The 16,348-nt window shown below is 47.9% G+C and overlaps 1 protein-coding gene across 6 annotated transcripts in view; it reads left to right on the forward strand.

Moving 5' to 3' along the window:
- LOC134969512 (serine/threonine-protein kinase Nek11-like) overlaps positions 1 to 16,348 on the forward strand; it is an 840,206-nt gene that overhangs the window by 707,488 nt on the left and 116,370 nt on the right. For all 6 annotated transcript variants that reach the window (XM_063945508.1, XM_063945509.1, XM_063945511.1 and 3 more), the window contains 2 exons: positions 1,054 to 1,114; positions 14,566 to 14,671. In XM_063945508.1, coding sequence (XP_063801578.1) covers positions 1,054 to 1,114; positions 14,566 to 14,671 — 167 coding nt within the window. The remainder of the gene's footprint in view (positions 1 to 1,053; positions 1,115 to 14,565; positions 14,672 to 16,348) is intronic.

The raw sequence follows: 16,348 nt of genomic DNA on the forward strand, positions 1-16,348 counted from the left end.
ATAGTGATTATGGATATTCAAGCAAGTGTACAACTCCACATGTGGGGGAATATATTGGATGCAGTATTTGAATGTTTATCAATACATAATTTGGTGAAAGGTACGGTTGAGATCCACACTGGAAAACTCTGCACTAGACCTTGTCTTGACCGATGAGAATTCTGTGGGGCAGCCAAATTATAAAGTATACTACTGTTACCAGCCCTAATTTACATGTAAAATCCCACATGCATATTTAAAAATTATGCTGAGAAGACAGTGACTGTCAGATCTCAGAAGTTGAAAAATCTGCGGACAGAGAATCTGTCTGTGTTGAGCTGCAAGCTCTGATGTTGTTGTCATGGTGACAAGAGACATCAGGAGGAAATCTTCTGTACTCTTGACTTTTTCAAAGCTCTGATTTCCTAATTCCCAAGCTTACCCAGCACTGCAGGTTTTCAGGATCTCTATAAAGCATAATCTAACCCCTTCCCTTTAGACTGCAGGCTCCACGAGCAGGTCCCTCCCTCTTGCACATCAGCTACCATCTACATCTCCTACTTGGTCTCTCTGCCCCAGGTTTCCACTCCTTCATTGTTTTTAATTTCTTTTCACGATCTACACACCTTTATCTGCCCACGCTAATAGGTACAGGTTTCTGCTTACGTTGGGTCTGCCCATTGCACCCCTCACGTCAGTGGCTGTGTTTGGAGTTGTAGTCCTGTTTGTTACTTCTCTAGTGTATTGTACTGCACTGTATTACCCTGTACTGTCTTATTGTTTTACCCACTGTACGGTATTTTGGGGTCCTAGAACTTACAGCATTGGGGCAGATGTATTAAGCCTGGAGACGGCTTAAGGAAGTGATAAAGCAGTGATAAGTGGAAGGTGATAACGCATCAGCCAATCAGCTTCTAAGTGTTCATTTACATATTGGAGCTGATTGGCTGTTGCGTTTATCACCTTGCACCTATCACTGGTTTATCACTTCCTTATGCCTTCTCCAGGTTAATACATCTGCCCCATAGAACCATATTTCTGTAATTGATTCCTTGGTTTCTGTCCCTCTTATAGAGCAGCACACTGCGTGCATACCAGAGCTATCTGCAGAGATTCCTGGACTCCAGCACTGAGAGTAAGTTATGTCTTAGATGTGGGTTTCCAAATCCAGAACTCATCTTTAAAGTACGAAACCTCCACTCCCTAGTATAAAAGCATCTTCGGTCTCATACTGCACATCTCATACTGGGCAGGTGCACCTATGTTTCAACTGAGGGTGTTGGGGACATTTGAGCAGATTTTTTCCCAGACAAGGAGGCAGAGGGAGGTTGTTCCTTGTATAGTACCTGCTACAGGGAGCCTTGTTTTGTGGAGCTGCACAGATACAAGATTACTGAAGTGTGAAAACGGCGCATGTTTGGGGCATTCTCCGTATGTGTGGAGGGCAACACAGCCATTTCCACTCTGCAAGAGAAGACGTGACTTTTGACCAGCTGAGAGCCAAGAATCTTCAAGTCTTGTGCTGCAGTTTTAGTGGGACCTGTTTGTGCTTCTATGTCCCACGTTGGCAGAAAAGCAGATTTCAGACACACTGAAAGTGATATACAGTAATGCAAAGCGTCTCATGCTGAGTGCCACTGATTACATTAATATAAATGTGGAGTTCACTGGTGGGGGCAGGGTTAATTTCAATTTAGTTTTAGTCTTTAGTTTTCATTTTAGTCTAATTTTAGTCAATGTTTTAGTCATACTTTTGCAGTATAATGATACTGTAATGGATTTTGCTGCAGAACATTTCTCTAAAATTCCCTTGAGAAATGTGCATACCTTCAATCTCAGTATGCTTAGAATGTCTTACCTACTGAGTCTGACTTACTGTAGTACTCCCATATATCATATTCAAATAAATGCCTTACTGTTAGGGTCTCCTGCCCTGTGCTGCCACGTCGTCATGGCAACCGGGAGACAAGTGCTAGCGGAGTAACCTGAGCGCAGCTGATACTCCGGTTCGGGTCTTTTGCTGTGCAGTGGTTACAGGCAGGGGATCCGGTGCTGGTTTTTGTGCTCACAGTCTGTGAGGTCTGAGGGGGGCGTGGACAGTACCTGCTTTATAAGGCCTCTTCTCAGGTTAAGCAGATGCTGCTGAATCTTTGTTGGTTAGTCAGTTCCTGAAAGTTAGCCAGTACTGTGTAGCTTTGTATTTGTTGTTGCTTACTGCAAATAGGCCTGGGAATTTGGTACTACACTCTGCCAATCCAGACCTAGCAGTAAGACTGGAGTCAGTCGTTTAGCCTGCTGAGGTTCTTTTGCTATTCTGTGAACCCAGCAGGTTTGTGGCTGTACTTTCAGACCTGCCTGCTTAATCCTCTATCACTGTGCAGGGCGTCCATGTGTCAGTTTAGTGGCAGTAAGCTGAACCTGGGCCCTGCAAGTGAGAATTAGGATTGTGGAGACTCTCCTTGTGTCTATTATTCCATCTCTGACCAAGGAGTTTACTGCCACACCCGTTGGTAACCCTTTAGGGTTTTGCTGTTGCCCTTAGCAACAGCATTTCGGGTTCTCTACGTATTAAAACACAACATCTTGCTTTTTCCATCTGAGCATTTCTACTACTAGGGAGACACCCAGTTTCTTAGCCTCTGGGCTTCTCTGTTCACTCTGTGTTGGTTTTGTTACCCTATCACCTTCTGTGTACGTTATGTCATATTTCCCAGTCTGTCTGTGAGTTCATTTGTTTTGCATCCCTCTCTGTTCAGACACCAGTACATTCCTGCAGGCACTGGTGTGCATAACAGTTCAAACACCAGTACATTCCTGCAGGCACTGGAGTGCATAACATATTCAGCAGCCCAATACTCCTGTTGAAATTTTGTGGGAATATGGAGCATACCCCTCAAAATACGTTGCAACAGGTGGTCGATCAGGTGGAGGTCCTGACTCGTCAATTTAATGATTTGTCCATTAAAATGCACACCTCCCAGGCCGCTGGCGGAGCTCCCGCAGCAGCAGCACCTTCAGGGGTTAAGGAGCCGAAAGTAAATCTTCCGGATCGTTTTTCTGGAGATCGCTCGCAGTTCTTTTGTTTCAAGGAGAGCTGCAAGTTATATTTCCAACTTAGGCCTCAGTCTTCTGGGTCAGAGATTCAGCGGGTGGGCATAGTGATTTCCTTGCTACAAGGAGACCCACAGGTCTGGGCATATGGGTTGCAGCCTGACTGTCAGTCGCTTAAAAGTGTTGATGCTTTTTTTACGGCACTGGGCATGTTGTATGATAACCCTGACAAGACGGCCTCAGCCGAGGCTCAGATTTCGATCCTTAAGCAAGGGCGAAGGCCAGTTGAGGTTTACTGTACGGAGTTTCGGAGGTTGGCCCATGATACCCAGTGGAATGACCCAGCCCTGAGACACCAGTACCGAAGAGGTCTTTCTAACCAGATAAAAGACCAACTGGTACAATATCCCTTGCCTGATAGCTTGGATCAGCTCATGCAGTTATCCATCCGGGTGGATAGACGGCTGAGAGAGCGTAGGCTTGAAAGGGAGACCGAGGTTTCCTTCTTTCCCAAGGGAACCTCAGACTCTGAGGAATTTTCCGAGGAGCCTATGCAGATTGGGGCTACCCGCCTCTCCTCGCGTGAGAAGACGCGGAGGAGACAGCAGGGGTTGTGTTTGTACTGTGGGAATAAGGGTCATGTGGTAGTATCATGCCCAGAAAAGCCGGAAAACTTCAGGGCCTGAGGGTGATGGGAAATATCCTGTCAGGCCAGAAGTCAGAATTTCCCAAGAAGACTTTTATCATTCCGGTGACCTTGAAGATCCTCGGTCAAACTGTCAAGACTGAGGCCTTTGTGGACAGTGGGGCCGACGGGGTTTTTATGGACCGCCAATTCGCCCTGAAACACTCTGTTTCCTTAGTACCCTTGGCGTCGGAAATTGAGATTTGTGGGTTAAACGGGGAACCATTATCCCAGAGTAAAATTACCTCTTGCACTAGCCAGATTTCTTTGTTTATTGGAGCCACACACTCTTAAAAATTGTCCTTTTATGTGACTGTCTGTACTTTTGCCCCATTGGTGTTGGGGTTACCCTGGTTAAGGGCCCACAATCCTCAATTTGACTGGGTCTCTGGGGAGATTCTTAGTTGGGGTACTGATTGTTTCAGGAGTTGCTTGAGCCTTCCAGTCAGGCTCTCGCAGCTAAGTTTGCCTGGATTGCCAGGGTGTTATGCAGATTTTGCGGATGTGTTCTCCAAAAAAGTTGCAGAGGTACTACCTCCCCATCGCCCCTATGACTGTGCCATTGATTTGTTGCCGAATGCTAAGCTTCCCAAGAGCAGGTTGTACTCCCTGTCACGTCCTGAGACTCAGGCTATGGCAGAGTACATTCAGGAGAACTTGGCTAAAGGATTTATCAGACCTTCACAGTCTCCAGTTGGGTCGGGGTTCTTCTTCGTGGGTAAAAAGGACGGTTCATTGCGACTCTGCATCGACTTCAGGGAATTGAACCGTATCACGATTAAAAACTCATACCCACTGCCTCTCATTTCGGTCTTGTTTGACCAGCTTCGTACTGCCACCATTTTTTCTAAGATTGACCTACGCGGTGCGTACAATCTAATCCGAATAAGAGAGGGGGATGAATGGAAGACTGCCTTTAATACCCACTCAGGGCATTATGAATATTTGGTGATGCCTTTTGGGCTCTATAATGCCCCGGCAGTCTTCCAGGATTTCATGAACGATGTGCTCAGGGAATATTTGGATAGATTCTTAGTTGTATACTTAGATGACATCCTAATCTTCTCCCATTCCCTGGAGGAACATCGGAAGCATGTACGCTTAGTCCTCCAGAAACTCAGAGACCACCGGCTTGGGGAGAAGCTGGAGAAGTGCGAATTTGAAGTTCAGCAAATCGCATTTCTAGGATATATTATCTCCCCAGAAGGTTTCCAAATGGAGGGTTCTAAGGTACAGGCAGTCCTGGATTGGGTGCAGCCCACTAGTTTGAAGGCGCTTCAGCGTTTCCTGGGCTTTGCAAATTTTTATAGACGATTTATCGCTGGATTTTCGTCTATAGTGGCGCCCTTGGTGGCACTCACTAAGAAAGGGGCGGATGTTGCTCACTGGTCTCGTGAGGCCAAAGCGGCTTTTGCCCGTCTCAAAAGGGCATTTGTCTCGGCCAAGGTGCTGCGACACCCAGATCCAGAGCGTCCTTTTGTGGTGGAGGTGGATGCCTCTGAGATGGGTATTGGGGCAGTGCTCTCTCAGATGGGAGTGTCTGATAATCGCCTTCATCCCTGTGCTTACTTTTCCCGTAAATTTTCGCCTGCCGAGATGAATTATGACGTGGGTAACCGGGAATTGTTGGCTATTAAGGATGCACTCGAGGAGTGGAGACACTGGCTTGAGGGGGCTAAGTTTGTGGTCTCAATTCTCACCGACCATAAGAATTTGGCATATTTAGAGTCAGCGAAGCGTCTCAATGCCAGGCAGGCACGATGGGCTTTGTTTTTTGCTCGCTTTAATTTTTTGATAACATATCGCCCTGGGTCAAAAAACATCAAGGCTGATGCGCTCTCGCGGAGTTTTGCTCCAATCCAGGAGACCACAGAGGAGCCGTTGCCCATTGTGTCCCCATCATGTATTAAAGTGGGCATTACCCAGGACCTCTTGTCATTAGTCCTTAGAGCACAGGAGCAGGCTCCTCCAGACCTTCCGGTAGGTCTTTTGTTTGTGCCTCCTAGGTTAAGACAGCGAGTGTTCCTGGAATTCCATGCCAAGAAGTCGGCAGGTCACCCGGGTATTGCCAGAACTCGGGAGTTGCTATCTAGGGCGGTGTGGTGGCCCTCGGTGGCTAAGGATGTGGATCAGTGGGTTCGGGCATGTGACATCTGTGCCCAAAATAAGACTCCTAGAGGAGTTCCTGTTGGCCCATTACATCCACTCTCTATTCCATCTAAGCCATGGACCCACATTTCAATGGATTTTGTTGTGGACTTGCCCAAATCCTCGGGGATGACAGCCATCTGGGTTGTCGTTGACAGGTTTTCGAAGATGGCGCACTTCGTTCCACTGGTTGGGCTGCCATCGGCCAGACGCCTGTCTGAATTATTTATGCTGCATGTTGTGCGTCTCCACGGGTTGCCACTTGATGTGGTCTCTGACCGCGGATCCCAGTTTGTGGCCAAATTCTGGAGGGCATTTTGTTCCGATCTCCAGATTTCTGTCAGCTTGTCGTCAGGCTACCATCCGCAGTCTAATGGGCAGACTGAAAGGGTGAACCAGTCCTTGGAGCAGTTCCTCAGGTGTTATGTCTCCAAGTGTCAGACTGACTGGGTTGCTCATCTGTCAATGGCGGAGTTTGCCTATAACAACGCGGCTCACTCTGCTACAGGGATCTCTCCCTTCCTTTGTGTGTATGGGCATCATCCTAAGGCCAATTCTTTTGACCCCCTGGACTCCACGCCTGGTGGTTCCTCTGTCGTTTCGGTCCTTAGACGTATTTGGAGGAAAGTGAAGAAAGCCCTTGTGTCTGTGTCATTAGTGACCAAAAGGGTTTTTGATAAGCGGAAAAGACCCTGCAGCTTCAAATTAGGAGACTTCGTCTGGTTGTCTACCAAAAATTTGAAGTTGAGACAGCCATCTCATAAGTTAGGCCCCCGGTTCATCGGCCCTTATAAGATCACCAGGGTTATCAATCCGGTGGCATTTCAGTTAGATCTGCCCCGTTCTTTGGGTATCAATAAAACATTTCATTGTTCCCTTTTAAAACGGGCGATTAGTAATCCTTCTTCCAGAGGAAGACCTTCCCCTCTTCTGATACGTGGCCAGAGGGAGTTTGTTGTTGAAAGGATTCTTGACTCCTAGATGGTTCGGGGTCGGCGGTCATTTTTGGTGCACTGGAAGGGGTATGGCCCGGAGGAGCGGTCGTGGGTGCGCAGTTGTGATCTTCATGCCCCCAGACTGATACGCTCTTTCTTCTCGCAGTTCCCCGATAAACCCGGTGGTAGGGGTTCTTTGACCCCTCGTCAGAGGGGGGGTACTGTTAGGGTCTCCTGCCCTGTGCTGCCACGTCGTCATGGCAACCGGGAGACAAGTGCTAGCGGAGTAACCTGAGCGCAGCTGATACTCCGGTTCGGGTCTTTTGCTGTGCAGTGGTTACAGGCAGGGGATCCGGTGCTGGTTTTTGTGCTCACAGTCTGTGAGGTCTGAGGGGGGCGTGGACAGTACCTGCTTTATAAGGCCTCTTCTCAGGTTAAGCAGATGCTGCTGAATCTTTGTTGGTTAGTCAGTTCCTGAAAGTTAGCCAGTACTGTGTAGCTTTGTATTTGTTGTTGCTTACTGCAAATAGGCCTGGGAATTTGGTACTACACTCTGCCAATCCAGACCTAGCAGTAAGACTGGAGTCAGTCGTTTAGCCTGCTGAGGTTCTTTTGCTATTCTGTGAACCCAGCAGGTTTGTGGCTGTACTTTCAGACCTGCCTGCTTAATCCTCTATCACTGTGCAGGGCGTCCATGTGTCAGTTTAGTGGCAGTAAGCTGAACCTGGGCCCTGCAAGTGAGAATTAGGATTGTGGAGACTCTCCTTGTGTCTATTATTCCATCTCTGACCAAGGAGTTTACTGCCACACCCGTTGGTAACCCTTTAGGGTTTTGCTGTTGCCCTTAGCAACAGCATTTCGGGTTCTCTACGTATTAAAACACAACATCTTGCTTTTTCCATCTGAGCATTTCTAATACTAGGGAGACACCCAGTTTCTTAGCCTCTGGGCTTCTCTGTTCACTCTGTGTTGGTTTTGTTACCCTATCACCTTCTGTGTACGTTATGTCATATTTCCCAGTCTGTCTGTGAGTTCATTTGTTTTGCATCCCTCTCTGTTCAGACACCAGTACATTCCTGCAGGCACTGGTGTGCATAACAGTTCAAACACCAGTACATTCCTGCAGGCACTGGAGTGCATAACACTTACGTGTGTTAAAACAAATAAGTGCAATACACAATCCTATTTCCTTCACAGGAGGTCATATTTATTTTCTGCAAATATCTAGAATTGTTCTTTAAAACTTTAAAACCCTTCTTTCAGTGTTAATTTTGACAAAGATTTTAAATGTAGTTTAAGTCTTAGTCGCTTTGGTTTTGCTTTGATTTAGTTAAGATTTAGTCAGTGGATCTCACTCAGATCAGAGTCAGTACAGACTCCATGAAATCACCCCTGAGAATAAGTCGCCTATTACTTTTACTACCACTAGTTTTAATTTCAGCCAGAATTTCTGTCCGCTTCAAGCTTGACACACCCAGACAGATTGGGTCAGCTTTAGGTTGGCTAGACATTTGACCATCCATCCCATCTATATCCCACCCCTACCCCAAGAGATCACACTGATCAATCATTTTCTCAATAGAGGAGGCAATCATGAACTGCCTGTCTGATCCCGGCGGTCACAATACCGACGCCAGAATCCCGACGGGCAGTGAAATGGCACCGCCGGAATACCGGCGCCACAGATTTCTCTAACGTCCTAGTGGATGCTGGGGACTCCGTAAGGACCATGGGGATTAGCGGCTCCGCAGGAGACTGGGCACAACTATAAAGAAAGCTTTAGACTACTGGTGTGCACTGGCTCCTCCCACTAAGACCCTCCTCCAAACTTCAGTTAGATTCTTATGCCCGGCTGAGCTGGATGCACACTAGGGGCTCTCCTGAGCTCCTAGAAAGAAAGTATATTTAGGTTTTTTATTTTACAGTGAGATCTGCTGGCAACAGACTCACTGCAGCGAGGGACTAAGGGGAGAAGAAGCGAACCTACCTAACAGGTGGTAGTTTGGGCTTCTTAGGCTACTGGACACCATTAGCTCCAGAGGGATCGACCGCAGGACCCGACCTTGGTGTTCGTTCCCGGAGCCGCGCCGCCGTCCCCCTTACAGAGCCAGAAGCGTGAAGAGGTCCGGAAAATCGGCGGCAGAAGACTTCGGTCTTCACCAAGGTAGCGCACAGCACTGCAGCTGTGGGCCATTGCTCCTCATGTACACCTCACACTCCGGTCACTGATGGGTGCAGGGCGCTGGGGGGGGGGGCGCCCTGAGGGCAATATATGACACCTTGGCTGGCAAATCTACATCATATATAGTCCTAGAGGCTATATAGATGTAAAAATACCCCTGCCAGTATTCCAGAAAAAGCAGGAGAAGTCCGCCGGAAAAGGGGCGGGGCCATCTCCCTCAGCACACTGGCGACATTTTTCCCTCACAGCTCCGCTGGAAGGAAGCTCCCTGGCTCTCCCCTGCAGTCTGCAAGCTACAGAAGGGTAAAAAAGAGAGGGGGGGGGGGGGGGGGCACTAAATTTAGGCGCAGGATATATATATATATGTATATATATATAAAAAGCAGCTATAAGGGAAAACAGTGGGATCCCTGTGTTATATAGCGCTCTGGTGTGTGCTGGCATACTCTCTCTCTGTCTCCCCAAAGGGCTTTGTGGGGTCCTGTCCTCTGTCAGAGTATTCCCTGTGTGTTTGCGGTGTGTCGGTACGGCTGTGTCGACATGTTTGATGAGGAGGCTTATGTGGAGGCGGAGCAGATGCCTGTAAATGTGATGTCACCCCCTGCGGGGTCGGGGTGCTGTGGAAGGAATTACGCGACAGTGTCGACTCCTTGCATAAAAGGTTTGACGACATACCAAGTGTGGGACAGCCGGCTTCTCAGCCTGTGCCTGCCCAGGCGTCTCAAAAGCCATCAGGGGCTCTAAAACGCCTGCTACCTCAGATGGCAGACACAGATGTCGACACGGATACTGACTCCAGTGTTGACGACGATGAGACTAATGTAACTTCCAGTAGGGCCACACGTTACATGATTGAGGCAATGAAAAATGTGTTACACATTTCTGATGTTACCCCCGGTACCACAAAAAAGGGTATTATGTTTGGAGAGAAAAAACTACCAGTAGCTTTTCCTCCATCTGAGGAGTTAAATGAAGTGTGTGAAGAAGCGTGGGCTTTCCCTGATAAGAAGCTGGTAATTTCTAAGAGGTTACTAATGGCGTACCCTTTCCGCCAGAGGATAGGTCACGTTGGGAAACATCCCCTAGAGTGGATAAAGCGCTCACACGCTTGTCAAAGAAGGTGGCACTACCGTCTCCGGATACGGCCGCCCTGAAGGAATCTGCTGATAGAAAGCAGGAGGCTATCCTGAAATCTATATATACACACACAGGTGTTATACTGAGACCAGCTATTGCTTCAGCATGGATGTGCAGTGCTGCAGCTGCATGGTCAGATTCCCTGTCAGAAAATATTGATACCCTAGACAGGGACACTATATTGCTAACCGTAGAGCATATAAAAGACGCACTTTTATACATGAGGGATGCACAGAGGGATATTTGCCGGCTGGCATCCAAAATTAGTGCAATGTCCATTTCTGCCAGGAGAGGGTTATGGGCTCGGCAGTGGACAGGTGATGCAGATTCCAAAAGGCACATGGAAGTTATGCCTTATAAGGGTGAGGAGTTGTTTGGGGATGGTCTCTCGGACCTCGTTTCCACAGCAACAGCTGGGACGTCTACATTTTTACCCCATGTTCCCTCACAGCCAAAGAAAGCACCGTATTATCAGGTACAGTCCTTTCGGCCCAATAGGGGCAAGCGGGTTAAAGGCGCGTCCTTTCTGCCCAGAGGCAGAGGTAGGGGAAAAAAGCTGCAGCATACAGCCAGTTCCCAGGAGCAAAAGTCCTCCCCCGCTTCCTCTAAGTCCACAGCATGACGCTGGGGCTCCACAGGCGGAGCCAGGTACGGTGGGGGCCCGTCTCAAATATTTCAGCAATCAGTGGGCTCGCTCACGGGTGGATCCCTGGATTTTTCAGATAGTATCTCAGGGGTACAAGCTGGAATTCGAGACGTCTCCCCCCCCGCCGTTTCCTCAAATCTGCCTTGCCAACCACTCCCTCAGGCAGGGGAGGCAGTGTTACAGGCAATTCACAAGCTGTATTCACAACAGGTGATAGTAAAGGTACCCCTACTTCAACAAGGACGGGGTTACTATTCCACAATGTTTGTGGTACCGAAACCGGACGGTTCGGTGAGACCCATTTTAAATTTGAAATCCTTGAACACATATATAAAAAAATTCAAGTTCAAGATGGAATCGCTCAGGGCGGTTATTGCAAGCCTGGACGAGGGGGATTACATGGTATCACTGGACATCAAGGATGCTTACCTGCATGTCCCCATTTACCATCCTCACCAGGAGTACCTCAGATTTGTGGTACAGGATTGTCATTACCAATTCCAGACGTTGCCGTTCGGTCTATCCACGGCTCCGAGGGTCTTTACCAAGGTAATGGCCGAAATGATGATACTCCTTCGAAAGAAGGGTGTTTTAATTATCCCATACTTGGACGATCTCCTGATAAAGGCGAGGTCCAGAGAGCAGTTGTTGGTCGGGGTAGCACTATCTCGGGAGGTGCTACTACAGCACGGCTGGATTCTAAACATTCCAAAGTCACAGCTGGTCCCTACGACACGTCTACTGTTCCTGGGGATGGTTCTGGACACAGAACAGAAAAAAGTGTTTCTCCCGGAGGAGAAGGCCAAGGAGCTGTCATCTCTAGTCAGAGGCCTCCTAAAACCAAAACAGGTGTCGGTGCATCACTGCACGCGGATCCTGGGAAAGATGGTAGCTTCCTACCAAGCGATTCCATTCGGCAGGTTTCATGCAAGAACCTTTCAGTGGGACCTGCTGGACAAGTGGTCCGGATCGCATCTTCAGATGCATCGGCTGATAACCCTGCCTCCAAGGAAAAGGGTGTCTCTGCTGTGGTGGCTGCAGAGTGCTCATCTTCAAGAGGGCCGCAGATTCGGCATACAGGACTGGGTCCTGGTGACCACGAATGCCAGCCTTCGAGGCTGGGGGGCAGTCACACAGGGAAGAAACTTCCAAGGACTATGGTCAAGTCAGGAGACTTCCCTGCACATAAATATTCTGGAACTGAGGGCCATTTACAATGCCCTAAGTCAGGCAAAACCCCTGCTTCAAAACCAGCCGGTACTGATCCAGTCAGACAACATCACGGCGGTCGCCCATGTAAATCGACAGGGCAGCACGAGAAGCAGGACGGCAATGGCAGAAGCCACAAGGATTCTCCGATGGGCGGAAAATCACGTGTTAGCACTGTCAGCAGTGTTCATTCCGGGAGTGGACAACTGGGAAGCAGACTTCCTCAGCAGGCACGACCTCCACCCGGGAGAGTGGGAACTTCATCCAGAAGTCTTTCAAATGATTGTAAACCGTTGGAAAAGGCCACAGGTGGACATGATGGCGTCCCGCCTAAACAAAAAGCTAGAAAAATATTGCGCCAGGTCGAGAGACCCACAGGCGATAGCTGTGGACGCTCTAGTGACACCGTGGGTGTACCGGTCGGTTTATGTGTTCCCTCCTCTTCCTCTCATACCAAAGGTACTGAGGATAATAAGGAGAAGAGGAGTAAGAACTATACTCATTGTTCCGGATTGGCCAAGAAGAGCTTGGTACCCGGAACTTCAAGAAATTATGTCAGAGGACCCATGGCCTCTACCGCTCAGACAAGACCTGCTGCAGCAGGGGCCCTGTCTGTTCCAAGACTTACCGCGGCTGCGTTTGACGGCATGGCGGTTGAACACCGGATCCTGAAGGAAAAGGGCATTTCGGAGGAAGTCATTCCTAAGATGATTAAAGCTAGGAAAGAAGTTACCGCAAACCATTATCACCGCATATGGCGAAAATATGTTGCGTGGTGTGAGGCCAGGAAGGCCTCAACGGAGGAATTTCAGCTGGGCCGTTTCCTGCACTTCCTACAGTCAGGGGTGACTATGGGCCTTAAATTGGGTTCCATTAAGGTCCAGATTTCGGCTCTATCGATTTTCTTCCAGAGAGAACTGGCTTCACTACCTGAAGTTCAGACTTTTGTTAAGGGAGTGCTGCATATTCAGCCCCCTTTTGTGCCTCCAGTGGCACCTTGGGATCTCAACGTGGTGTTGGATTTCCTAAAGTCACATTGGTTTGAGCCACTGAAAACCGTGGATTTGAAATATCTCACGTGGAAAGTGGTCATGTTGTTGGCCTTGGCTTCGGCCAGGTGTGTATCAGAATTGGCGGCTTTGTCATGTAAAAGCCCTTATCTGATTTTCCATATGGATAGGGCAGAATTGAGGACTCGTCCCCAGTTTCTCCCCAAAGTGGTATCAGCTTTTCATCTGGACCAACCTATCGTGGTGCCTGCGGCTACAAATGACTTGGAGGCTTCCAAGTTGTTGGACGTAGTCAGGGCCCTGATAATCTATGTTTCCAGGACAGCTGGAGTCAGAAAGACTGACTCGCTCTTTATCCTGTATGCGCCCAACAAGTTGGGTGCACCTGCTTCAAAGCAGACTATTGCTCGCTGGATCTGTAGTACGATTCAGCTTGCACATTCTGCGGCTGGCCTGCCGCATCCTAAATCAGTGAAAGCCCATTCCACGAGGAAGGTGGGCTCTTCTTGGGCGGCTGCCCGAGGGGTCTCGGCTCTTCAACTTTGCCGAGCAGCTACTTGGTCGGGGTCAAACACGTTTGCTAAATTCTACAAGTTTGACACCCTGGCTGAGGAGGACCTAGAGTTTGCCTATTCGGTGCTGCAGAGTCATGCGCACTCTCCCGCCCGTTTGGGAGCTTTGGTATAATCCCCATGGTCCTTACGGAGTCCCCAGCATCCACTAGGACGTTAGAGAAAATAAGAATTTACTCACCGGTAATTCTATTTCTCGTAGTCCGTAGTGGATGCTGGGCGCCCATCCCAAGTGCGGATTGTCTGCAATACTTGTATATAGTTATTGCTTAACTAAAGGGTTATTGTTGAGCCATCTGTTGAGAGGCTCAGTTGTTATCATACTGTTAACTGGGTATTGTATCACGAGTTATACGGTGTGATTGGTGTGGCTGGTACGAGTCTTACCCGGGATTCAAAATCCTTCCTTATTGTGTCAGCTCTTCCGGGCACAGTATCCTAACTGAAGTCTGGAGGAGGGTCTTAGTGGGAGGAGCCAGTGCACACCAGTAGTCTAAAGCTTTCTTTATAGTTGTGCCCAGTCTCCTGCGGAGCCGCTAATCCCCATGGTCCTTACGGAGTCCCCAGCATCCACTACGGACTACGAGAAATAGAATTACCGGTGAGTAAATTCTTATTTTTTCACCCTCTATGGGTGTCCACGCTGGAGGCCGGGATCCCGCTGTTGGGATAATGACAGCTGGGATCCCGGACGCCGGTAACACGTATGTATTCCGCTCAATAGATCTCATTTGATTGACAAGAGAGGAAAGAACCAATGATTGCCAGCATGGACAATATAGTATATTAAAGCTCTGTGACACAATTATATCTCAAAAGCTTCTAAATGTCAGCAAATTGCATTAGTACCATGAAATGGCAGCTTTAAGGTCAAGCAAGTTCCCCAAAATGTGTTGCAAGTTGTACCAATAATAAACTGACATTACTATTCAGACCTAATTGTGTGCATCCCTCTGTATCACTCTACATCTATTATCTGCATTTGAACATCGCTGTCTGTATATCTCCCAGCAGGAGCAGCAGCAGCAGCAGCAGGAATACAGGACACATTTCCTCAGGAATCAGAGGACACAATTTTGTCTGTCTGCAGCAAGCAGGAAATTGTACATCTCAGACAGTAAGTGTCAATGTGGGGGGAGGGAGGAATCAAAGAACCAAGTAAGACAGGCAAGAGTGACAGATATACCCCACGGGCCTGTGTGAGCAGCGGATAAGCTGCACTTGTATCAGCACAAATACTTACAGCAGTTGTGTGGTCAGCAGTAAGCTAACACCAGAGCCGGCCCTAACCAATATGATGCCCTAGGCAAGATTTTGGCTAGTGCCCCTTAGCACCACCGCTAGTTCCGCCTCTGAGCTTGCACCTCTTTCCCAGCACCATCACCCCTCACCCATAGCTTTCCTTATTTTGGTGTTTGCACCCCCTATATTTTAAAAAGGAACAGTTCGCACATTTGGTGCACAGACCAAAAAGGGGTGTGTTTTTGCTGGCAAGGGGCATGGCCACACAATAGTAACCCCAATTCCAATTACACCACACAGTACTGCAACTTTATTCACATTTGATCATGCGATAGTGTCCATAATTCATATTACATCCCACAGTAGTATCACTTTACCTAATAAACGTTACTCCTCACAGTAGAGCCCCTTATTCACATTACATCACACTGAATTGCTCATTATTCACATTACACCACACCCTCTTGCTCTTTATTCACATTAGACGACACAGTAGTGCCCTTTCTATATGCAATGCCACATAGTAGAGCACCTTATACACATAATACCACACATTAGTAATGCATTTATAAACATAATTCCACACAGTAATGCCCCTTACACATGAGACACATTATTAATGTCCTTATAAACATAATGCGCCTTACACATTATGACAACCTTTATTAATGCATTTTTACACATAATGTCCCTTACACATATGCCGCACATTATTAATACCCTTACACACATGACACACATAGTGCCCCCTACACATTTGCTGCACATTATTAGTGCATTTTTACATGACACACATAATGCTCCTTACACATATTCCGAACACTACTGCACAACCAACCCACTCACATGCACACAGCACTTACACTGCCACTAACACTGTGACCTCTGCCTCTGCTTGGATACAGATGTGTCCTCATAAATCTTGCCTCAATGCTAACGTCGGGCACCTTTTTTTGTTTAATGAAAATGCATCTTATTTGCATTGCTATGTGGCTAGGATGCACAAGCAGCTTCTGCCGATTAAAATGATATGCAGCATGCCTATATACTGTGTGAGACTGTGGCTGTATCTGCATATGAAATGCTACATACAGAATATAGGCATGCCGCATATCATTTTAATCAGCAGAAGCTGCTGATGCCCCTAGGCATATCAAATGCCCTAGGCAATTGCCTAGTTTGCCTATGCCTATGGCCGGCTCTGGCTAACACTGTCTGGGAAAAGTACCACAAGGTAGTGAGAACAATACAGAGTATTTCTCCTTCTGTGTAGGATCCATGATATTCTCTACTTCTATTTCGCCGTAGCCACAGATATTATACTCTATTGTCTGCACCACTATATACCTGAAATGATAACACTGGTAACGATTGCAGCCTTTGTGAATTCACCATCAGCCACAGCTAAGCAGTGCTCTTTGGAAATCAAATGGGGCGATTCAATAGTTTTTTAGGTGCTGGGCACTAGATGGCGCCTGATGGCAGCAATTCAGTTGTTCTGCCATTCATTACCGTCGGCGCCAACATATCTGCTCACAGCTTCCTGAGGTGG

Source organism: Pseudophryne corroboree, chromosome 11 (assembly GCF_028390025.1).
Source record: "Pseudophryne corroboree isolate aPseCor3 chromosome 11, aPseCor3.hap2, whole genome shotgun sequence".
In the NCBI taxonomy this organism is placed as follows: Eukaryota; Metazoa; Chordata; class Amphibia; order Anura; family Myobatrachidae; genus Pseudophryne; species Pseudophryne corroboree.